Below are 25,746 nucleotides of genomic sequence, written 5' to 3'. Positions count from 1 at the left end.
CAGCAATTAAAGACATATCATCTTACCAAACCTGGGCTCCCTTCCCTTCCCATAGTGCACTGGACACAAATCATACTCCCAAGGAGTAAGAACAGCAGTCATAATAGTGAATGAAGATGGCAACAGTAACAACAGCACAGCAACATCAAATACCTCTAGAACATTTCCTAAGGGTCTGGTACTGTTCTGAGGTGGCCAAATGCACTGTGTGATTTAAATCTGGTAATGCACTATAAAGTGGCCATGCTGTGTGACTATCTTTTTACATGTAGGAAATCTTGCTCCAGGTCACATGGGGTAGGACTTGCACTAGGTCTGCTGTGACACAGTCCACAACTGCCTCTGAATGGCTGGGCTGTCCAGACAGAATGAGGTTCACTGGTAGGTGCTGAGATGAGCAGAGCACCCAGGGAACACACAAAGAGCAGGAGGAAGACAGAGGACATAGAAGCCTCGCTGACTGCAGGGGTTGGCGTGGGTGAAAGGGCCATTCCCGGGTACACTCACCTTCACGCTCCCCACTTGTCTTCATGCTTTTTGAACCACCCTCTGTACCTTTAGCCTTCTCAGCGTCTTCCTGGGCATCTTCAGCGGGCCCTCTCTCCTCGTCCTCCTCCTCCCCAACGTTTTTGTAGTTGGGTCTCTTTTGCATCCGCTTCTTGCCCTTGTGCTTGTTCATCTCAAGGGACCGCTCGAGTGTCTCAGTGGGCTTAATGAAGCACCGGATGCTGGGCTTGGCCTGGGTGAGTCCAAGAAAGGCAATGAATGAACTGGGATGCTACAATCTCAATGGATGTTCACAATTGCCAGAGGTCCTGCCTTAGCAAGTTACTTCCAAAACAATTAACACTACTCCTGAGTTGGTGGCAGGACTTTTACCAACACTCTCCTTCACTATGAAGTGGCTAAAACATCAGCTACCATTTATGACTTGCTATTCTAGGCCTGGTGGTGAAAGCCTATAATCCAGGCTGCTTAAGAGATTGAGATAGAATGATCTCAAGTTCAAGGACTGCTTGGGCTACAGAGTGAGTTCCAGAACAAGCTAAACAACTCAGTGAGACCCTATCTCAAGAAAAAGGAAGGCCTAGAATATAGCTCAGTGATAGAGTGCTTGCCTGGTATGTGTGAGGCCGTAGGTCCCCTCCTTAGTATTGCATTTCAGAATGTACACATGTGCACAAGAAATGCTGCCTTTTACCACACCAGCATCAATTGTCCACACAGCAAAAATTCCAGTGTGCTCTGTATGTACCACCTGTTCTGAGAGCTCAGACTGTATCATCTCACTCAAAGTCACCAGCAACCCTGTGAGGCAGCACTGCTGTCCTCACTTTATAGATGAGGAAGCAGCTTGGGAATAATGAAAGATCTTCCCAAGGTCACCAAGCCAGGAGGTGGCAGAGCCTCAGATCTAGACACTACCTGCATAGTTGCTATCACAGTGACAACAAACTGGCATTGTTAGTAACATTTTTTAGAGGGGGAGGTTTGAGACAGGTGTCAAGTGGCCTCACACATGCTATGTAGTAGACAATAACGGTGAACTCCTGATCTTTCTTCCTCTACTTCCCAAGCAATAGGATTACAGGCTTGTATCACTGTGGCCAGTTTATTGACTTTTATTTGTAGTGAGTAAAATGCAACATGTCTAAGGAAGGAGGATAGCAGCATGCCTTGCTATTACAAAAGCAAACTGGTCATGTGCCAGCTCTCTGTGTAAGGGAACTTGCTAAGTGTCAGCAATGAGCCAAAGTCAGACCCGCTCCAAAGGAAAATGTTTTCTCTAGGCAGAGAAAGGCAGAGGTCTCAGAGAAATGTCTTTATAACCATGGTACACAGAAATTATGGGTTTATTTTACAGGTGAGGAAGATCAAGGCTTGGAAGGGTTGAATCTGTTCAATTACTCCTAGTTCTGGAACTGCAGAGACTCCGTCAGCTCCAAAGCCCAAGTGCTTCTTCAAATGGCAGTACCTTCCCCAGAAGCCACTGCAGTTTCATGTTTAGAGTACTTTAAAATGTGTATGTATAAACTGGAGATGGTGGCACACGTAATAATGCCAGGACTTGAGAGATGGAGGCAGGAGGACCAGAAGTTCAAAGCTATTCTCAGCTACAATGCAAGTGCAAGGCCAGCCTGTGGTGGTATTGTGTTCCCCGAAATATTGTGTACCCTAATAAACTTATCTGGGGTCAGAGACAGAACAGACACAATATTAAACATAGAGGATAGGCAGTGGTAGCACACGCCTTTAATCCCAGCACTTGGGAGGCAGAGCTAGGCAGAAATCCATGTGTTCAAGGATACAGCCAAGCATGGTGACTCACGCCTTTAATCCCAGAAAGCGAGCCTTTAATCCCAGGGAGTGGTGGTAGAAGGCAGAAAGATATATAAGGCGTGAGGACCAGGAACAAGAAGCATTTGGCTGGTTAAGCTTTCAGGCTTCTAGCAGCAGTTCAGCTGAGACCCATTCTGGATAAGGACTCAGAAGCCTCCAGTCTGAGGAAACAAGACCAGCTGAGGATCCGGCGAGGTGAGGAAGCTGTGGCTTGTTGTGTCTCTCTGATCTTCCTGCATTCACCCCAATAACTGGCCTCAGGTTTGATTTTATTAATAAGAACATTTAAGATTCCTGCTACAACAGCTCTGTCTACACAAAAGATCCTTCCCAGAAAGGGGGTAGGGTGGGTAGGGCATATGCATGATACTGAGCACATGGGGTGCACACCTCAGGAGACTGAGGCAGGAAAATCACTTGAACTCAGGAGCTTAAGGCCAGCCTGAGTAGAACAAGATTCCATCTCAGGAGGAAAAAAAAAGTAGTATATCCATGCAAATACACTCATCTAAAAAGGAGCAAAGACAAAAGGAAATAGATTTGTCTGGGTCAGGATTTTGATTGAAGTGTTATCTTTCCAGGCTCTGAATGTTCAGACATCAATCTGTCATTTAAAACAAGTTTTAGAATAAACTTTTCCATTATCTTGGCATGGATTATCTATCTTATGAATTTGCCCCAAGAGCCACCAAGTATATTCTGGAGGGGGAGGGACACTGTACCTTGCCAATAAGTGGAATGTGCTCAAGGAAAACAGATTAATTTCAATAATGTCCAAAATAAAACCCATTTGAGAGCTAAATTAGAATCCAAATACAAACATTCATTTTTATTTGCCCATTTTGGATTATTCAACCACAAAAATGACAGATAAATTGAAGCACGATTCTACTACTATCCAGGAAACCCAGATAATATATTGCAGAGTTAAAAATGGGCATTCTGAGCATGCACTGCTTGACAGACAGCATCTATCAGAGCTCAAGCAAGATGCTGGGTGATCAAGTGCAGCCCTGGAGATGATCTCAAGATGAAGTGGCTTGCTTCCAGCCATCACATCTGCTTGCAGTGAGTATTAGAGCACGGCTATCAGACACAAACACTGAGGCCAAAGCACACAACCAACAGCTGGATGCTACAAGCTAAGGACAGAGGTCCCCACGGAGGGCTGTGGCAAGTCTTCCCGAAGCTCTAAGGGCTCTAACGAGCAGAACAACTGGCAAGAATAGAGGAGAGTAACATAAAGGGCCTGGGGCTGCCAGAAGCCACACAACTGCCTCATTCCTTTGTCTAAAACTCATGCAGAGGAATTCTGGCCTTCTAGAATCAAATGAAATCATGGATAGAAAGTTCCTTCAGATTTGGGCCTGCAGTTCAGTGGTAGAACCCTTGCCCAGCATGCCTGAGTGAGTACTCTTGGCTGGATCCCCCGAACTCTGGAGCCGGGGGTGGGGGTGGGGGCTGGAGAAGGCAGCAGCAGAAAGAGAGGAAGGAAGGCAGACAGAGAGAAGTTCCTGCAGAGAGTAACAAACAATACACATGCAGCACAACCACCACCCTTGCCTTCCCAGTATCCAAAGAAAAACAAAGAGAAAAATCACCTGCAAGAATTACTGCGAGGGGACGGGTAGGGCTCACTATGATCAAAATCACCGTGTGAAATTCTCAAAGGAAAAAAAAAAAAGCTTTTGTTTTTTAAAGGATGAATTCAGATGGGTGTAATGGTGCATGCCTTTAATCTCAATATTCAGAAGGCAGAGGTAGACAGAGCTCTATGAGTCAGTTAGCTAGTGGCTAGCCTGGTCTATATAGTGAGTTCTGGGCCGACTGGATCTTGTCTTTAAAAAGAAAAAAATTAATGAATTTGAGAACTTTCCAAGGGAATCTACTTCTCTGGATAGCCAAGTATTGAGGGTGGGGGCAGGGAGTGGGGAAATTTCAAGCCTTTACAGATGCAGTCATCTAGCAATTGCTAGAAACATCTAAAGGTCCATGGATGAGGAAGAGTTATGGAACTCTGGTCAGCCCCGTTGCTGGAGTGGGAATCCATGGAGATCAGTGGTTCTCAACCTTCCTAAGTCTGAGACCCTTTAGTATAGTCCCTCATGTTGTGGTGACCCCCCAACCATAAAATTATCTTGCTATTTCCTAACTGTAATTTTGTTACTGTTATGAATTGTAATGTAAATATCTGATATTATAATGATAATGTAAATATCAGATATCTGATGTGTGACCCTGTGAAAGGGCTGTTTGACCCCCCCATGGGTCATGACCCACAGGTTGAGAACAGTGGATATAGATGCTAAAGAGTGAGGTCCAGGTTAGTGAGATGGCCCATTGGGTAATGCACTTCCTGAGCGGCTGACTGACCTGCACGACCCCCACTTTGGGCTGAGACTGACAGGTCCTAGAATGCAAAGCCAGGAGGGAACCACATGTTCAGGTCCACCTCCCTGCTAAGTGCCAAGTCCTGGCTACTGCTTGCAACTATGCCCTCTGTGGGCCTCAGTTTCCACATCCACCAACGGCCATCACATCAGCTTCTCTCTTGAGGACTGCTGAGAAGTACAAGAGGCAGCCACATCTTCTGTCACTCTTTCCAGGGAATGCCTCTCCCCTAATGCTAGTGAGTACATTTTTGAGCTCAACACTGTTCTGAGTACTTTGCACACTTGCCTTCAGTCACCTCACATTCTAACAGGAAGAACGAATCCAGAAAGCCTGGCACCAGGCCCCAGCAGACCTCCACTCCTTTCCATAGCACTTGCTATGCTACCCAAAAGGCCAGCCTTCAGAAGCACTGAAAGAGACTAAGCCATGATATGGGTGTGGGTACATACCTATAATCTCAGCACATGGGAGGCTGAGGCAGGAGGACTGTGAGTCAAGGCCAGCCTAGGCTACTTGGAGAGACCTGGTCTATAAGTCAATAAACAGCTTAAGTCAAGTGCACAACTGGTTAACAGGAAAAGCAAGTACTATGTAGAACAAAAGCTTGTGATTTTTTTATTTATTCATTAATTTATTTATTATTTTTGTAGAGCTGGGATGGAACTCAGGGGCTCATACATGCCAGGCAAATGCTTGACCTGACCTAACAACACTCTAGTTCTCATTTTGCATTTGAATCTAATATATACAGAGACTAAAACTCACAGAGGCCACAGTGGTCTAGGTTTACACCAACTGTAACCAAAGGTACCACAGCATCTGACTTGCTACTGGCCGTGGCAAGACTATTCTCATTCCAGAAGAAGGTGACTAGCAAGCAGACATCAAACAGCATTAACATGTTCCATGCTGAGAGGTTGAAGGACAGGAAGCTGCTGTACCCAAGCCCTATCAGGCATCTAGAATGTGTGACTGCAGCTACATCAGGGAGATGATTTGAAAAGGCTGGAGAATTTATTGGGGGCTATGTCCACTAACAGCAGGGATGCAGCACTCACCTGGAATCAGAACAGACTTGCAGAGCTCAGGCACTCCAGGCTCCATGCACCTGGGCCCTCAGATAGGCAACAGATAATATCAGACAATGCTTCCTGGGAAGTAGCCTAGGACCTGTGATCAGAACTACAGGGGACCAGCCTCATCTCTTGCTCTCTCATCTTCCTCCCATTCCGAGCCTAGCTCTAGTGCCCTGCCTGGCACTGTGTCTTGCATTCAAACAAGAGCAAATGAATGCCTGTGAGAGTAATGAATTTCAAACCAGCCTCTTCAACCAATCCAAGAAAATATCCCACATCCCCTTATTAAAGAATGGCATGCTAAGTGGTTAATTGGCATTTCTTTAGGAAGAGTGTTTTTACCCTTGCTCTCTAAGAAAGCATCATCAACTCCTGGACAGTGCTGCCTGTTACTTCTGTCAGCCCAGGGCACTGTGTTCTTCTATCTCATCCAACTGGACATGACCATCACAGCATGCGAAAAAGCCTGGGTGGAAATTGCCCAGGGTTCAAGCTCAACACTAGCAGTCCCAAAGGGACAAACATTCAACCTCTATAACCCTGGACTTCCTTGTGGGGAGACTGGGGCATAGCACTGCTTTGCTCCCCAGGAGGGAAGCATGAGTCAGAAGTGCCATGCCTTTTATGAAGCCAAAAGTGGCCCTCTGCCAGCCCCACAGACTAGCCTCTCTTCTGTCCCAGTGTTTGACTTACCTCCCTTGCCCACCAGCTCCTAGAAGACTCAGCTCCCTGACCTAAGTTTGTAAGCCCAAGGCTACCTCCTCTGGGAGGACTTCCCTAAGTCTCTTCCTGAAGCTGTCTCCAGTCCTTCAGATCCAGGTCTTACATCTACAAGTGTGTGCTCATTTGCTGTCTGTCCCTCATCCCAGAGAGTCAAAACGGGGACTCTCATTCATTCTGGGTTCCCTGCAGCCAGCACAGCAGCAGCCTATACTGTGTAAGAGCTCAGTAAATGCTCAAAGTAAGACTAAGCATGCATCTGGGCCCTCCTTGCAGAAGGGATACCCCAAGACATTAATTCAGTTATAACTACCCATCCACTCAAACAGTTTGAGTGAGTAAAGTTCTTCTTAGCATCGACCTATATTCTCAGTCCTCTTTTTGCCTTTTATTTTGACACAGGGTCTTACTCTGCAGCCTGGGAGGCCTTGAACTCTTAATCCTCCTGCTTCAAAGCATCTAGAAGAAGTGGGACTGCAGGCCTGCAATGTGAGTCCCAGCAAATGCAGCTGTTTAATGTGACCTTTGTCTTCTACATCATGTTGGTGAGTTGCTATGTACTGTTTAAGCTTGCTGGGAGCGAGGAGGGCTCTCCTGTCCCAGATTGCAGTACGCTTATTTCAAATGTTCTCCAAGGCCCCTTGTCTCTTTATCAGGGACAGAGAGGGACAATAAAACAGCCCGAGAGTAAGAACACTGTGCCCTTGAGAACAGCTAAAAAGACAACTATTTCCAACCACAGTTACTGTTGTTTATCCCATGACATAAAAGTGCCTACAAAAGGAATGGGAAGCTGGGACTCACTCATGAAGAGAATGCTTCCCTCTGCCCCAAAGTCTCAATTGGGAATTCTAGTCTGTTTCAGTAAGCTTCCCAAGTCACTTCTGCTGGATGACTGTATGTACTCAATTTGATGATGTTCATAACTATCTGCTACTATTTTTCTTTTACTCGGAAGCCTCACCTGAGGGGATGCTCTGCTCCACCCAGAACTCTCAACAGGAAACTCCTGCTGGCTACCTCAATGAGGCCTCCCCAGTCTATTTCTGCTGGATGTTTTAAGTCCTCAAATGGATGTTGCTTTGGTTTGCTCTCACAACTAGGCTACTCCAGTGGTCTCTGCTGGATGTTGTAAGTCCCTGACTAGATGATGTTTTGCCATCTATCTGATGCTTCTCTATCTACTACTTGTTATTGATTCTTTTAATTCTGTTTGGTATATATTTAACAAATTCTCACATCCAAAGCTGAAATCCAGGCATTGTAGATCATTCTCTGGACCATAAAGAACATCTCTTCACCAACAAATCTTCAAAATTGGTTTGCAGGCTACAAGGAAGGCATTCCAGGATGAGGTGTTCAGAGTCCAGCAGGTGGTCAGCAACACCGATCTCCAGTCAGTTAGGATCTGCTGACCATGTGGCATCAGAATGTTCTAGAAACTGGTTCAATCCCCAACCAGGAGAGCTGCACTCCCCTCAGGCATGAAGAGGAACTGATGGCCCTCTACAACCAAGCACCAGGTCTGTAGAGTGCCCAGAAGGGCATGTGTCTCTAGGAAGGAAGCAGGGCCCCTCTCACCCAGTTGTTGTCCCCCAGCCCCCTAGAAGGTAAGACACCAAGCCAGAGCTCAGGAGTTTCTTTGTTCAAGGACTCTGACACTGACAAATAAGATGTCTGTGGCTTGTTACAGGTGGTGTCTGATTCCTTCCCTGGGAGCTGTTATCTCAATTCACTTCCTCGAAGAAACCATGCCAAGCACTGGGAACATACTGATAGAGAAAGGGCCCCAGGTCACTCTGCACCAGCATCTGAGTCCTCTAGTGGCCCACAGGTGCCACATGCCATCACCAACCTCATCTCTACTTAATACACCTTGCCACACCACTCACTGTTCTTCCAACTCCAGATACATCACGTCTTGGGGCCTTTACACCGGCTATTCATTTTGACCAAAGTGTTCTTCCTCCAGGTACCTCCATGGTTCCCTCTCTCCTATCCTTCAAGTCTAGGTTCACAGGTCACCTTCCTACCACTGAAGGGCCAGCTAGGAACACCCTATTGTGACTTGTCCTGTCTCCTTGGCTGCTGCCTTCCTGGAGCCTCCTTTCTGCTTGCTGTGATGGCTGCTATAGATGGCACTGTTTTTCTCTCTTCCTATGAGGCAGGGTCCTGGATTTACTCACTGGTGTATCTCCAGTGCCTAGAATGACCCCTGACACGGGCAGACACCTATAGTTACCTTCTGAAAAGATGGATAAAAACACTGACCCATATTAGAGTAACTCAAAGTCTTGTTAAAAACTGTAAGTACCCAGAGAGGCCACTCTGGTAATAAAACCCAGCCAAGGCCCAGCACATACACACCAAAGCAGTCAGTGTCTTGGGGGTCTGTCCCCACCGTGGTCTCTTACTTGAGGTATCACATGGAAGAAATCGCCAATGGCTCAGTGCAGACCAGGTAACGTCCCCACTCAGCAGGGAATGTGACACCACCTCCAATTGCAGAGCCTCACCAGCCGTGTGGCTGTCGCTAGGCTATTGCATCATATCATAAGAAAACACAGAAAAGTTGGCTAGGATCCCCTACCTTATCCCTATCCACTTTGGCCACTCAGGTTTTCCCTGTTGGACCAGGAACAGGGCCCTGGTCTTCATTCCAAGTCACCTTCAGCCTTGGCCGAGGTTTGCTGTCTAGAATCTCAATACAATAGGAATTCCTGTCAGCTACCCAGCCCAACTTCTGCCAGGGAGAGTCCCTAAAGTTAGCTAAAGCAATGTTTTCCTCCTTGATACATGGCACATGGTGAACTCTGTTTTTTCCTTCAGCACCCAGATCCTTTTCTTACAGGATGTCCAGGAGCTGGGATTCCACAGTGGCTGCACAACAAGAACCATTCTAAGGTCCAATTCCCTTGTGAGAAATGCATGTGACTGAGTTAGTGAAGGCCTTTGACTCTAGAGTTCTGTTTGCTCCTTTTGGAATTCACAGCCCTTTCCCCAAAGTCCACGTGTTCCTTGGAGGTCCAAACTCAGCTGGGAGGGCAAACTCCTGCAAAGGCACACAGCAGGACACCCTTGGCCCTGTAGAAAGGCCAAGGGTCCCCAGGATGGTCACTGACACTCTAAGCCAGCGAGCACATGACCCAGAGAAACCAGGCTCCTGTGGTTTCAGATGCTGGTCCTCTACACCTTTATCCTGGTGGAGTTTTCTGCTGAGCAGAGAGCCCAGCAACTAGGAATGGCAGGAGCCACAGAGAGAAGTGTAGTTGACATGTAGGTGCACATGCACTCTTGGACCCCCAGGGAGTTATCTGGGAACCATCCCAACTGGCTCATCTGACACTTACAGAGATAGTCAAAGACTATTTTGGAGAGGGAAACCTATTCTGTCTCTTAGCTCATGTTCTGAACTCCCAGCTAGCCAGTCCTGGCACACACATATTTGCGCCATCTAGAGGTGAAACTGGTGGTTAAGTTGGAGAGCTCAGAGGGAACACTGAGGGCTTAGCTCACTGTCACCAGTGTTTACTCTTGGCGGCCTCTGTTACTGTTGTCACTATTGATGCTTCTCCCTATCCTGCCTTTGCCTGGTTCTGAAGTGCTTCCCCAGGTAACTGCTGAAAACGCTCCAGTTTGGACAACAGAGTGCCAGCCCATGGAGGTCGACCCCAAAGAAGGGGTGAGGTTATTGAACAGCCTCGTCTACCATGCCCGCAGTAATTGGTGCTAGACTTAAGAACAAACACTGCTCACAGCAAGGAATCCTCACTACAAAGCCATGCTTGTAACTCTACTTGTACAGGCAATGAGACCGAGGCCTGGTGATGCAGACTAACTCAAGCCGAGACACCTAGGACTGCTGTTCTGCCCCAGAGCCCTTGGCTACCTCTGCATGTAGCATGCAACTAGCACAAAAAACAGCTCGTGCTGAGGCTCTTCCAAACCTTACAGGGTAGACTCAAAAGTGATTCCCTGCTCTGACAGTCTTCACAAGGAAGCCATAAGAGCCTTTGTGACTCTGCCACCTCTGCAGTCATTGCCTCATTTATTCCTGCACTGAGTACCCTTGAAGCTATCTAGCAAGCCATACAACAGCACAGGCCTCTCTGCTCACAAGGGTGGGAAGCCAGTGAGGTCATGGGGTGCATGCATAAGGAATGCAAAGACTAAGGAAGCTGTGCCATTGAAAAAAGATGGAGGCCGGGCGGTGGTGGCACACGCCTTTAATCCCAGCACTCGGGAGGCAGAGCCAGGCGGATCTCTGTGAGTTCGAGGCCAGTCTGGACTACCAAGTGAGTTCCAGGAGAGGCGCAAAGCTACACAGAGAAACCCTGTCTCGAAAAACCAAAAAAAAAAAAAAAAAAAAAAAAAAAAGATGGAAAAAGATCTTTCTTAAAGTACTCTGCAGCACCAGGTGGTGGTGGCGGTGGCACAAGGCTTTAATCCCAGCACTTAGGCAACAGGGGCAGGCGGAGCTCTGTGAGTTCGAGGCCAGCCTGGTCTACAGGGAGTTCCAGGACAGGCTCTAAAGCTACACAGAGAAACCCTGTTTCAAAAAAAAAACAAAAAAAACCCAAAAACAAAAAAGTACTCTGACGTGTAGTTCCAGCACTCGAGGTTAAATTAGAAAGATGATGAATCCAAGACCAACCAGCTTGTGCTACACAGTAAGTTAAAGGTCAGCCTGGATTACATAGTAACTCTGTCTTTGGGCAGCAGGAGCACCTACAGATCATGAAGCATATCCCCAATTCCAACCCATATTCACTTTGTAAACGTTGGAAGAGGCTAACTTCCTGGGCATGTGCAGTGGTTTGAATGAGAATGGCCCCCATAGGCTCATGCATTTGAATGTTTAGTTCCCAGTTGGGGAACAATTTAGGAAGGATTAGGAGGTGTGTGGCCTTACTGGAGAAAGTGTGTCACTGAGAGTGGGCTTTGGGTTTCAAAGTCCACACTAGGCCCTGTCTCATTCTCTCTGCCTCCAACTTGCAGATAAAATGTAAGCTCTCAGCTCCTGCTCTAGTGACCTGCCTGCCTGCCTGCCACCTTGCTCCCCGCCATAATGTTCATGGACTAACCTTCTGAAACTGTAAGCAAGCCTCCAATTAAACATTTTATTTTATAAGTTGTCTTGGTCGTGCTGTCTCTTCACAGGAACACAAAAGTAACTAAGACTGCATGTGTCCTCTAAGAGGAACTGCATGCTCTGCATCAGCATCCCAAAGAGATCTGGTCCTCAGCAGGAGCCATATGATGGTGATATACAGGAATGTCAATTAGACATTCATATGCCTATGCTGATGTGTGTTAAATTTAACCCTAAATTATAGCCTTCAGAATAATTCTGTCTCCCCTCTATTTCTCTCCAATTTTGGTTTGGGTTTGTAAAAGGTCTGCTGGTAAAAATGAAGCAATACCAGTAACTTATCTACAAATTACAGGAAGAAGAAAGTAGGGTAAAAAAGACCAAGAAACTTAAAACAAGTTTGATCAACCACATCCGAGCCAGGCAGGAAACAATAGGAGACTGTTCTCATTCACAGGGAAAGAGGGCCACTCACACAGGACTATGATAAACAAGTCACGAATGACTGTCATCTTCCCAACTGTTCCAGGATTTCCAACTGCAGGCATCAGAGGGTGGGGCTTTGATCTCACACCCACAGAGAAGCCAGACTCTCATGTGCCAGCTCTTTTAGTTCAGCCACTCATACAACCACAATACAAGTGGGTGTGTCTCCCACAGTGGAGGCTGGGCCTCTGCCCCAAGAGGAGGCCATGGGGAGAAAGGGTAGACCCCCTGAGATCCATCTAACAGAGGGCTCCTCTCAGAGGTGGCCAGTAACCATCTGCTCTGTGCTTTTGCTTAAGCTGCAAACCAGGACTTGTCTGTTGTGTCCTGCTTGTGGTCGGGTACTGTAGTTCTGAAGGCATCACCATGGGATAAAAACAGGGACAATCTCTCTGTATTACTTCTTACAGCTGCATGCAAATCTACAATTACCTTGGTAAAAATGTCCTTTAGCAGTCTGCACACTAGCAGATGAATTAATAAAGAAAATGGGTATAAATAAATGATTACTGAATGCTTGGTCATAATGGGACATTTACATCATCCCTTTCAAAGTTCAAGGAACATCACAGAGAAGGCAGGAAAAATGTTAGGAGCTAGAGGATGGAGTGGTGTGATATGGAAAACCATGTCCCAAGTGTGACATGGCCACTGCATTCATGATCTCCTAACTGCTGTGATGACTTGCATAAGACCTGACCCACCAACAGTCTATCATGGAGTCAGAGGGACTCCCAAGGCCCCACCCCTCCCTGATGACATATAGACAGTTAATGGTAGCTGGGAGGAGAGGCTCCAGCTCCAAAGGGCACAGTCCTCTATGAGGACTTATTGGCAGTAATGTTCTAGGAAAGAGAGAAACATCTTCAGTGGTGTAGCCACTGAGAAGGGGTCTGTGCTCCTGTACACAGCTCTACTGAAACTCCCTGGCTATTAGAGAAAATAAAAAAGGAAATGAAAGCAGAGCAGAGCAAGCTGGGAAAAGGAAGTAGATCATCAGGAGTGAAATGGGGACAAGAGAGTATAATAGGGGTGAATATGATAAAATAGTTTATATGTATGTATGAAAATGTCATAGTGAAATCTGTTATGTATAATCAATATATGCCAATAAGAAATGCAGAATTAAAAAAGAAAATGGGTATATACACATATTATTCAGCCTTTAAAATCTAAGGAAATTTGGCAATAGATAGCAAAATGGTTGAACTTTGAGGACACCATTCTACATGTAATAGAATGAAATGGGTATAGAAAAGAAGCACTACATGATTCCATTTCTTTATGAAGCATCTAAAATCATCAAACTCATAGAAGCAGAGGGTGGGACAATGTCTGCAGGGAGACAGAAGGGGAAGAATTCAAAAGGAATAAAGTTTCAGTTTTGCAGGTGGCTCTGGAGCACATGGAGAGCACGCTGGCCTACAAGATGAATGAGTTCAAGAGATCTGTGAGGCACTGGCCTATTGGCAACAATAATGCATCATGCATTTAAAAGCTTGATAAGGGAGCTGTGAGATGGCTCCGTCAGTGCTTGCCATGCAAATACCAGAACTTAAATATGAGTCCCCAGCACCACATGAGAAACAGGCATCATGGTGTGTGTACTCCCAGAGCCATGAGGCAGACAAAGACAGTTCCTGGGAGCCCACCACCTGCCAATCTAGCCAAATCAGTGAACTCTAGGTCCAGTAAGAGACTTGTCTCAAAGAAAATTAGAAAGTGACGAACAATGGAGGAAGACATATGACATCAACCTCTGACCTCGACAGGCACACACATATATTAGTTAAGAGGGTGAAACTCATGTTAAACGTTCTTGCCATAAAGTTAAGTAACCTGTAAGAAGCAGCACCCCAAGAACTCTGGGTTCATCTCTTACAACTCCTAGTCTAACTTCAGCACTGCTGATGGAAGACATTCTGTGAGGAGCCTAGGCAGCTATACTGGGGCTTGAAAATAGTGTCACACATGTGGGAGCCCGTTCTCAGGTTCCTCGTGGCTTTACCCAGCATGTCCACATAGAGGATGATTAGACCACGGGCCTGAGTGCAGGTGTCTGAGATGGTCTGCACTTGGCTGTGCTGGGGGAGGAGGTCTTTTGCTCCACCCCTTGGCGTCTCTATAAAAACCCTGGGGCAGAGACAGTCGGGGCCCGTTGGAATAGGTTCCAGGCCCTCTCGAGGCTATCCTTTATTTTCTATCTGTTTATCTCCGAGATATTCTCCGCAATAAATCCTTCTATCTAATATTTCCTGCTGCTCGCACTCAAGAAAACTCTGGGGAACTGTGGGGGTGTTTGGGTAAACGCCCCACAGAATGGCGCCCGAACAGGGACTAAAGAAAAAAGAAAAAAAAAGGGACTAAAGAAAAAAAAGGGGGGACTAAAAAAAGGGGGACTAAAGACAAATGAACAGGGACTAAAGACAAAGTAATAGGGACTAAAGATAAAGGAAAATAATAGTTTTATTACAGAGTTTTTGGCGAAAGTGCTGAGTTCAGCCCTGCCAGTGGATAAGGCATGCCGGTGTTATGGAAAATATATATTTTATATATATTATTGAGAGGCAGGGGTTTTATCCTCGAGAGAAAAGGAAAGCGGACTGGAAGGATGTCCGATGCTGCAGCGAAATTCTCTTCTGTCAAAATTTTCTATCTTGTATCGCTTTCTCAATTTCTATCTGTGAAAAATAAGTATAAGGCATAGGGTAGTAAAATAGTGTAGGAAAAACTTAGAAGTGTAAGATTGTGTAGGAAAAAATAAGTAAGGCAACTAGACAGAAAAACTCTTCAATTTTCTAACTTTGGGGGCTATGAATGCAAACTGGGGGAAAAAAATCTTTGGGCTTTATGGGTAGTAAAAAAAGCTCTTCTTTGAGCTTATGGGGAAGAAAAAGTTTCCTATGGAAGCTTTTGACCTGGGGACAGCTGAAATGCAAAGTCCAAGCGGCAGGAGAAAGTGATTTCTCCCTGAGGCAAAAATGGGGGTGTAAAAAGCCAAAGTTTAAATTTGGGAAGTTTTGGGAAAAGTTGGTCTTTCTCTCTTGGGGAAAAAAATCTTTCTCTTAAACTAGAAGCTTTTCTTGGAAAAATTGGGGGGAAAATCTCTCTAAAAAACTTAATCTTTCTCAAAAGCTCTCAAACTTAAAAACTAAAGCCTTTAACTTTCTCAGAAAGTCAAAAAATTAGAATCACCTGAAGATATTAGTATGGGGACCACCTGTGATTAGCTCTAAGGGAAAACAACAAACCTCTTAAGACAGCAAAACCTAAGTTCTGACTTTCAAGCTTTAAAAATCTTCCCTGCAATGCAGGAGGCAGGGACAAGTTCCTAAAAACCTCGCTTCTAAGCTGTTTCTTCAAGCTGGTAAAAGACAGTGGGTCAGAGTACCCTGAGGGAAACGCTTGGGAGAGTGTGGGTAAAGAGCTACAGAGAGCCCAAAAGGGCAGGAGACTTTACCTGAGAAAAGCAAAAAAGCCAAGCTTTTCAGTTACAGCTGAGCTGAGGCATCAAAGGTTTTGTTTGAGCATTTCAGAATGAAAAAAAAAGTGCTTCTAATCTTCCTAACACAAAGATCCCCTGAAGCATTGTATCCTCGCTTCTGACCAAAAACCCAGAGGCGACTGGCCAGCATCTCTGAGTTGGAGTGCATTTCAGGGATACTAGGGTTCCTGCAGTTGTAAACTTCCAGGAGCACAGAGCTGAGGCAGGAAGGTGCAGGACCCAGGGGAAGATTGCTAATGAACAAACAAAACTAAAGCCAGTGGGAACAGCACAGTTGCCTGCTTTCCTACAAGTCCCGGCTTGATAGGTCCACAGCTGAAAAAAGAAATCTGAAAAAAGCTTTCCTATCAGAGTAAGGACCTTTCTGGGAAAACAGTAAAGCTGAACTGTGTCTGAAGCAGTTGTGCTGCTGAGTCAGAACGCTGTCTGGGGAAAGAGCCCAGCCAGGGCAGAACAGAACTATCCAGGAGTAAAGCTTTCTTTTCTGTCAGAGAAAGCACCTCTTTGAGAAAAGCTTTGTTTCAACTGACTCCCTGAGATGAGGGAGTGTAGCCCTAAGGGGTGATTGCCTCTGGCATAAGCTCTGTCCTTGAGCACCCAGACAAGCAAACACAACTCACTGGGGGACTGGGCCAGGTGAAGGCCTGATGAAGCAAAACACCTGTCCTAATGGGAGTTTAGAAATGGCAAAAACCTCCCTTTTTAGATTTTCAGTCTGTACACAAACCACACAGACCCTGAAAACAGAAATGGACAAAAAACCCCTACCTTCAGTAGCAGGGAAAGCCGCCACTGTAGTGTCAGAAACTGTTTCTGGGGTAGAGGGGATAAACTGAGACCAAACTGGGAACTGTCTGGGAAAGACTCTGAAGAAAGAGAAGGGACATATTCCTCCCCAGAAAATATATGACCTGTGAAAAGCTGCTAGAATTTGAGGCAGATTCGGGGGAAGAAAAAAGCCCCTACTTCCAAAGGCAGCTAGCAGAGGTACAGATCCGCAGACAGATACCTGAAGCTCTGCATCTGGGGGGGAAGGAACAAGCAAAATGAGATAGATCAGTGGGAGAAAAATCTCTGAAGGAGCTATGGAAAAGCTGTTGTAAATGATCTTGTTTTTTACTGACTGGCTAGGGCAAACATAAGCCCAGAGGAAAGTTGCTCTCAGAATTGCCCACCTCAATGCGCGCTAATGAGGCAGGTGCGGTTCTGATTCGGGGGCCAGTGTCTGATGAAGGAGAAACACCTGTTAAAGCCAGTTGAGGAGAGAATAGAAATCTCCCAACGTGCCATAGCTGAAAATGTAAAAAGCTTGTTCAAATCTCCCGTTGCAAAAGCAAAAAACTTTGTTCAAACCTCCCAGGCAAGAATTTGTAAGTAAGTCTGGTAAAAGAACCAGTTGACTCTCAGACCCAAAAAGAACTATGGGAAATGACTGATATAAGGGAAATGATATAAAGGACTGATATAAGGGACTGATATTATGGACTGATATAAGGGAAATGCATTCTGGGAAAGGTAGTTTTTCTGCTAAAGATGGCGACATTGCCCTGAAACACTTCTGTCAGCTCGAAAATACGTTCCTGGTAAACTTAAAATACAGCTTTTAAAAGAATAAGGAGGAAAATCATCTAAGAGTTTAAGTGTCAGTTCCAATGAAAAATTGAAAGGATACGGAACTAGGTGCTTCGTGGATTGGGGCTCCGTTGGTAAAATCCCTTATTTACCCTAATAGCTGTGCAAAGTTTTTTACAGTAGTTGGAAGACAAAAAGCTACCTTTAAGAGCAAACAAGCCACTTTAAAATCCTTAAGAAAGCAAGAGAGCAGTTTATACACTGAACGTTGTCTTAGATATGAAGAAACTTATGTTGAAATTAAAAAAGTTCTTTGCCTTTTGAACAAACTGCCTGCAATGAGCAATTCCTTTGCAAATCTAATAAGGAGACAAACAGGCATTCAAAAAGAAATGACTGCTTTATAGATGGGAAACAAACTTCAAAAAATCTAGCTGTCTTACAAGAGTTGCTTTACCTGAAAGTTCCTTATAAGAAATCAATGCTAAATATTACAGCTGCTAACAACATCAGGAGTTAAAGCTAATGAAGTGAAAATACTAAATACAGTTTGGAGCTGTGCCACTTGTGGCTTTACTAGCTCCTTTAGAAAAATACTTTATATCACCTAATAGCTGTGCAGTATTTGGCGAAGAGCTTTACAGCAGCTAAATACGGTAATTTCACCCTCCCTGTGAAGTGAAGTTTTTCCGTAGAACAAACCAAAAGTACTGCTGTAATAGAAACGTTTGTCTGAATTGAAGCACTTAGGGGAACTATTATGAATTTGGGTGAAGGGACAGCCTCTAGTTAAAAACCGTCTACCGCTGACAGTGCATCTCTGCCGGTCCGGAACGGCTGAGAGAACTGGCAACTTTGGAGTGTGGTGTCATCCTGGCAAGGTTACAGTCCCCTAGCAACAACTATCACAATTCTATAACAACAACACTCACTAAATCCCAGTGCTTTATAACAAAGCTGACTATAAACTCTAAACTTTAGATATGATGTACGTACTTCCTGTCTAGTAAAGAGAATCTTTCTAATAGATATAGTGATAATAATTAAGAACAAGAAATAGAAAAAGATAAATAAGATGTGAGTTTGTAAAAATTCTCTTGTTAGATCTGTGTTAAGAAAGCTTTAGGTGTTTGCTAAATTAGATATATGCTAATAGTAGCCCTATATAAGTTTGTAAAATAGATCTATAGAGTTCCTTTAAGAATATTAGCTTGCAAGAAATATCTAAGGTAGTCTTAAGACATGTAGTAATAAGCTTGTAAGAAGTAAAGATGCTAGTTGTAAATGTAAGTTTAAATAAGAAATAAGATGGAATGAATATAAGTATATAAGTAATAAGAAATATATTTGCTAAAGTAGTTCTAGAGTTTCCTTAAGGAGTATAAATAAGTAGATGTTATGTGAGTTTGTAAAAAAATGTAAATGTTGAATGTGAGTCTAAATGCTTTGCAAGGCAAAAAAAAATGTTATATGTGAGTCTGTAAAAAAGTGTAAATGTTAAGTGTGAGTCTATTAATGTATATGGTGAAAGAACCCGAGACACAGGTTAGTGTCCAGTAGACTGCAAAGTAGGCAGTCTGAATGGTTTCAAAAGGTCCAGAAGCAGCTAAGAAGCTAAGAATGGCGGACGCCAGAACCAGCACAAGGCATCTGCAGCTGAGATCCATGGAAAATCAGTGCAACACAGAAAAACCTGAGCTAATATCAAAAACGGTGTGGTTTAGAATACTACTGTACCTAAAAAAAATAAGTTCAGAGATGCTTGTTTGAACAAAAATTGTTAACTGCAAAAAGTTTTGGTTTAAAAACGTCTCTTCATATTTTGAAGTGAAAGCCTAATACCAGAATTTATTTGTTTGAATTTTTTGAACTTAAAATGAGATAAAACTACAAAAACATTTTGGTTATGGATTTCTTCATATTTGGAAGGCTCGTACCAGAATTTATCATTTGAATTTTGGGACTTAAGAAATGAAATGAACAGTAGAGATTTCATTGCAATGGGACAATTTTGAGTTTACTTATAGTAATGACCTAGGAACTGTTTTCTGGAATTGGGTTAAAAATGGAACTGTTTATGTAAAAATGAAATTACTTACAGAACTGGTTTTGTGTTACAAATGGAACTGTTTAAATGGAAAAGTTTGGGTTTTCTAACTAGGCTTGAGATTTTGCTTAAATTATAAAGAAAAGGGGGAGAGTTAATATTCCTTAGTCTAATTTCAAAAGTTGTTTGAGTGGATTAATGTCATGTTTTTGTTAGTAAGAAATGCAAATGGGGTATACTAAGAGACTACTTTTAAAGTGGAAAGAGTTTTATTAAGAAACTGCTTTTGGATGTTTTGCTAAGTTTTCAAAGTGTTAATGGTTAGATTGAGAAGATTGCTTTTCAATATGGGTTTGTAGGAATTGTATGAGTTTGGGTTCCTCTAACTAGGTTTGAGATTTTGCTTAAAAAATTATAAAGAAAAGGAGGAGTTATGAGGTTGAATTATGTTTGCAGAAATTATATTTACCCTATTGATATTAATGCACCCTGGTTTTGTGGAGTTAAGGAAATATTTAAGTTTGATGTGAATACATTGAAGTTTTTCCTATGTTCTGTTAGCAAGAAAATTCAAATGATTGAGTTAAAGTTGTAAGACGGAGAAAACTGTTAACTATATTTAGCACCATATATGCTAATTCAAATGGTTCTGTTAAGAGTTTGCTTTGAGTTGTAAGATTGAGAGAATTGTGACTATGTATAGCAATATTTATGTTAACCTGTTAATGGTAATGATGAAGCTAAGGGATTCTTTAAGTTTGTAGTTACCTTAAGAGTTTTTGGCTTAGAAAGGGCTTGAGGCAGCTAAAACTGCTGTAGTCACCTTGGACCTAATTCAAAAGAGAAATGCCATCTTTATCATCCTCTACTCCCATACTGGGAGGTGTAACAGCTATGAAGATTGCTGTAAGCCATTAATAGTTATTTTTTTATATATTAAGAAAGGGGGACCTATGGGAGCCCGTTCTCAGGTTCCTCGTGGCTTTACCCAGCAGGTCCGCATAGAGGATGATTAGACCACGGGCCTAAGTGCAGGTGTCTGGGATGGTCTGTACTTGGCTGTGCTGGGGGAGGAGGTCTTTTGCTCCACCCCTTGGTGTCTCTATAAAAACCCTGGGGCAGAGACAGTCAGGGCCTGTTGGAATAGGTTCCAGGCCCTCTCGAGGCTATCCTTTATTTTCTATCTGTTTATCTCCGAGATATTCTCCGCAATAAATCCTTCTATCTAATATTTCCTGCTGCTCGCACTCAAGAAAACTCTGGGGAACTGTGGGGGTGGTGGGTAAACGCCCCCCACACACAAAAGATTCGAAAAGGACCTAAGATAATATAAACTGTTATTAATACAAACGGAGTGTCAATTAGCAGCAGGCTGGGTCGGGACAAGGCAAAATAAACAAGCATGTCTCTTGGGGGCAGCCTCTGAGAGGGTGCCTGCAGAAATATGCATAATGGGGACCCGGTTGTCTGAGCACTCAGTAGTCTCCAACTCTGAACTCATAAATGAAACTCTAAACTTCAACGCTGCTAACTCAGAAGACTTTCTTCTGACCACTTCAAGAACACACCAAGTGGACGACGGAGGGTCAGGCTGCAATCTGCTGGGCATTTGCATAGCACTTAGAATCTATTTTCTCTCTCTCCTACTGACAGCCCCTGGAACCCAGCTCACTCTCCCTGATTTTCTAAGTGAGAAGAAACAACTTGTTCAAGGTTATCCAGCTAGTAGAGGGCTGAATAGCTGGCTGAGGCTCTGCTCCTTCTGCTGCATTGGTTCTGCATTACTGCACCCATTCAGCAAAACCTACTTAAGAAGTTATAGAAAGGTCTGGAAAGATGGCTCAACTATTTAGAACATTTGATGCTCTTGCAGAAACCAGGGTTCAGTTGTCAGCACCCATGGTGGGTGGCTCACAACCACCTGTAACTCCAGCTCCACTGGATCCAACACCATCTTCTGGCCTCCACAGGCACCTGCACACACATGTGCACACACAAAAGCCTTCCTTCTACAGGATCACATTGCACTCATATATGCAGGTGGACAACACAGGTTGTACTATGCCCTACATATTCATGTGGGCCTCCTGCTGCAGCATCAGTAATGAAGATAAGACCTCAGGAAACAGTCCTCGTACAAGATGCTCCCTGCTTCTCTCAGATGCCCGCAGGAACTCCTGTCACAGCCTACACAGTCGCAAACATGATAGCAGCCACAAGGAACTCAACAAGATGACACCTCGGAGGAGCTAGCAATGGATGTGGTAAGGACACAGGTGGGTTGGGGGAGAAAGAACAAGTTGGGACAGTCCCCACGGGGATAAGCAGGAAAAGAGTCCAGGAAGTCAGTCCTGACCCCAGGTGTTGCCCTTCCTTAGTGTGCAAAGTGTAATGCTAAGCTCTACAAAACCTAACATGACTAGACATACTTAGTCCATAAATTTCGGTAATTACCTAGAAGTCAAGAACTTCTGCTTCTCTGGAAACAAGACGACTGGAGACTATGACATCCAGACTCCCCAGAATGCCTTCAGGCTGGGTGGGACAACAGCAGTGCACAAGGAGAAGCTGTCCAGACTGCTGTACTGGCATGCCCTCCTCTTCTTACACTGGACCTGCATCACTCACAGATGGCCACTACCTAATCTCTTCGGATATGTGTCTTATACATATTCTCTCAACTCCCATTCTGTCCCAGAAATAGTGCCTTGAACACATAAAATCTAAGCACCATGAGTTATACAATCCACTCAGCAACACCCAACTGATCAGATCCACTGCTGATGTTGGACTCCAGATTTCCCCAGGTGCACATCTAAAGACTCTAACTAGATTCCTGTGTCTCAGACCACCTTACATATCATCACTTAAGTATAATAAAAACATTATTTTCTTACTTCAGAGAAATATGAATTAACAAAACAAGTACTTCTTATCAAAGTGTGGACACAGCCCAGAGTGACTTACAGAACTTCTGGGAACATCCTGTGCAGGCTTTGTGTATGTCTCAGATAGATCGCCATTCAGAATGACTTCAGCCAGAGAGTTCACCAGTGGGGCATGATGTATAATGAGGAAGACCTGGTGAAAGGGGTAAGATGGGATATGCAATGAGGAGCTCAGTCCTCCACTTTCCTCCTCCCTGATCCAAAACACCCAGGCTAAGGATGGGTCCCATCAAAGAGAAAGTAGCCCCTCAACTCCAGAGGGCTTCTTCTCCCCCCAACCCCCATTGCCTGTTTGGCTAGCTGTTCTTTTTGGGGAGTGCATCAACACCATCGCTGCTCCAGTGGAGCACTGTGGGAAAGGAGCAGCCTGATCAGTACACTCCTCCCTCTCTACGGCACCAGGACTGGTAAGGGGCAGTGATGCTGAGATTCTAACACTGGAGTTGCCCCAAGCCCTGGTGTGGATGTCAGCATGCTGGGTTATAGCAATGTTGTAGGTGGAAGTCACAGGAGCCAGAGGTAGGTCCAGTCAGGCTGGGATGCACAGCAGAAAGCTCTGGTTGTCACCCACTTTGCTGCCTCATGCTCTAAGAGTGGCTTTAGGAATCAGGGTGTTCAAAACTGACCTGTCAAGTTGGCCTAGACACATTCACTACCTTGTTTTAAAATGTAGAAGTGGGCCAGTGAGATGGCTCTGTAAGCCAGGCAACCTGAGTTCAATACCCACAACCTACAGTAGGAGAGAACTGACTGTACAAAGTTGTCCTCTGACCTTCACATGCACACCATGGCACATGTGCTAACCCCTACTTCATGCACATACACACTAATAATAAATTTTTAAAATATAGGCAATAGATGTAGTATAGTGTGTGGTATATCCACCATATACATGGATCCCTGGCAGGTGTACAGATTCTAGCAGACAGATCTCTATCTATAGATAGATCTGTGTCCATGGACATGTCCCTCCCTATGGATAGATTCTTGGCTATGGATGGATTTCTGCCTGTGGATGGATCCCTGCAGGTGGACAGGTCCTTGTGGGTGGTTGCATATAGTGCTCATTTTCCTGGCTCTGACCCAGGAGCATGGTGGGAGGGATCCCCACAGGAGAGATGTAGAGGTTTGCCCAGGCCAGGCTATCTGCACCATATTCTTATGATGGAAGGCAGCTTAGTTTTAGAGGATGGCATCACTTCTTATACTAAATTACTGCCATAGATGTGAGTTTTCATGGTAGCGATGCTGGCAATACTTGTAAGCATGCGTCAATTTTATAGGGATGTAGATGCTTTAAGGACACAGCATTTAAACTGGACTTTTCACACATTTAGGCCACATTATAATTAAGCTAAATGACAGTGTAGGGGAGGAAGGAAGAAGGGCTAAAGGTTTTTCCTTTCTTTTTTTTTTTTTTTTTTTTGAGACACGGTTTTACTGTGTAGTACTAACTGTCCTAGAACTGACTATGTAGACCAGGCTGGCCACAAATTCACAAGATCTGCCTGCATCTTGAGTGCTGGAATTAAAGTCATGAGCCACCACACCCAACGAAGGCTCAAGACTTTTAATTTAATTTTTGTCTTACATTGTTTATTTTTGTGTGTATGTGTGTGCCCATGTGAGTATCATGGCACGTATGTGGACATCAGAGAACAGGTAGATGGAGGAGGTTCTCTTACTCTACCTTGTAGGTTTCAGGTATCAGCTTGGGTGTCAGACTTGTCCTCAAGCACTTTACCTGCTGAGTCATTTTGCTAGCCCGAGAGTCTGAGCTTAGAAGAGATCTTTTTAAGGGCTATGAGTCTTAGGAACAATGAATTGAAGTTGTGTTCTGAGAGAGAGTGAAAGATCAAATGATGAGTAGCCTGGGCCATCAACCCTTCTCTAAGACACTAAGAGATGCTTCTCAAAGAAGAAGCTGAAAGAGTAGCCCAAGAGCTGGTGACCATGCTCCTCAAAGGGAAACCTGCCTATGTGATGCTCCAACAGCTGATGAGTCGTGAGAATGAGTTTCTTGGTTAGACTCCTGTAGCTGAGCAACTGACCTGTTTGGGTCCTGCCAGACTCCCAGAATTCCCAGCAGGAGATGCCGACAGGCTTGCAGTGAGTCAGCACAAAGGTCTGCCAGGAGAAGTTGCCTTGTGCTGAGGTTGGTGGCACAGAGGGGCCTGAGACAGAGCAGGCTTCAGGCAGAGTTCTGAGCAAACAGGGCCTCCAGAACAAGGCTCCAGGATACAAGCAGTGGTCAGGCTACATCTGGACCCAATCGACCTCCCCACTGTGGGAAGATGGTAACTGGACCTCTTCTCACTTGAGCAGGTGCCAGCATCACCCCAAACTTGAAACAGTGGGGATCCAAGTAAAAGGAAATCTCACTAAAGGGTATCAACCCTGGTACCATGGCAGACATGGAAACAGAGCTCTAAGCAAACATCTGGCTACATGACAGCCGGGTGAAGTGGCCCACGAATCTGGACTGCTAGAAATAAAAATATTTCTGAAGTTATGTAACTGGGTCACCATGGAGTTTTCCCCCTTCTTGTAAATATTATGTAATTACAAGACGTGAAGGAAGAAACAGTTGTTTAAGGAGGGAGGCAGGCAAACCGACTTGAGACTCCAATCTCAGGCTACAGCTGCTCTAAGATCCCTTCAGACGGTGCTCTGGAACCAGAACCACTACAGACCCTCTGCAGACAGCCCTGGCAAGGCTGTGTGCTAGACCACAGCTGTGAGTGTGCATCTGTCCAGCAACCGGGGCTCATTTCAAAGCACTGTGAACAAAAGCCACACGAGCCCACATCTCCAGGGTATGGAGAGCACGAGTCAATTGTTTGGGAAGCCTCATCTAGAAGTCAACAGCACGGATGCCAGGCATCAGTTCCCTTTCCTTTCCACCTTCTATCATGAAGTTGAGTCCTACTCGCTGTATGGAAAACACAACACCCATTCTCTGTGTTGGGACTTTATTTCAAGATGGGGGCCACAGAGCTAAATAAGCACCCTGGATACACCACAGGACCCCATATGTGTAGGAGACACTGGAGACAGAACAAACATACCTGGGAGAGAAGATACAGGGACACTGGAAGGCTGATTTTGGGGCGTTCTCCTCCCTAGTGAAGGACAGAGAAAAAGAGGTGGCTCGGGTCACCAAAGGCACACACAAAACACAGAAGACCCCAGTCCCCAGTTCAAACGAGAAGCGCAACCCCTTCCCCACTGCACTAGTCAAGAGCCTGCTCTGGAGTAGACAAGTTCAGCTTGATCCCAATCCACACAGAGGTTAGCCTTTCCCCTAAGAATCCTGCACCATAGCCCTGGCTTGGCAGCTGACCCAGTGCAGGAGCTTACTTCCAGAGTTACAGAATGCTCGTTCCCCAGCTGGGCACTGAGGGCCCCAGGCCTATTTCAGGAAGAGGCCTTCACAACATGGGGCCCTCTGGCCTCAAAAAAACAAAACAAATATACAACGACAAAGCCAGCTCCTTGTTTGCCCTCAGCTTCAAATGGCCATGTCAGACCAGTCCTGGGGGGGGGGGGGTCTTCAGGACCCTGGT

The 25,746-nt window shown here is 44.9% G+C and overlaps 1 protein-coding gene across 3 annotated transcripts in view; it reads right to left on the bottom strand.

Moving 5' to 3' along the window:
- Window positions 1-25,746, bottom strand: part of Clec16a (C-type lectin domain containing 16A) — a 219,967-nt gene that overhangs the window by 158,966 nt on the left and 35,255 nt on the right. For 2 of the 3 annotated variants that reach the window (XM_052759465.1, XM_052759467.1), the window contains exons 8-10: window positions 25,249-25,302; window positions 22,200-22,313; window positions 508-739 (exon numbers count right to left, since the gene is read on the bottom strand). In XM_052759465.1, coding sequence (XP_052615425.1) covers window positions 508-739; window positions 22,200-22,313; window positions 25,249-25,302 — 400 coding nt within the window. The remainder of the gene's footprint in view (window positions 1-507; window positions 740-22,199; window positions 22,314-25,248; window positions 25,303-25,746) is intronic. The other variant, XM_052759466.1, reaches the window with a different exon arrangement.

Source organism: Peromyscus californicus, unplaced genomic scaffold (genome assembly GCF_007827085.1).
Source record: "Peromyscus californicus insignis strain IS unplaced genomic scaffold, ASM782708v3 Scaffold_3__1_contigs__length_106647218, whole genome shotgun sequence".
NCBI classification, from domain to species: Eukaryota; Metazoa; Chordata; class Mammalia; order Rodentia; family Cricetidae; genus Peromyscus; species Peromyscus californicus.
This window is presented reverse-complemented; position numbering and strand designations above follow the sequence as displayed.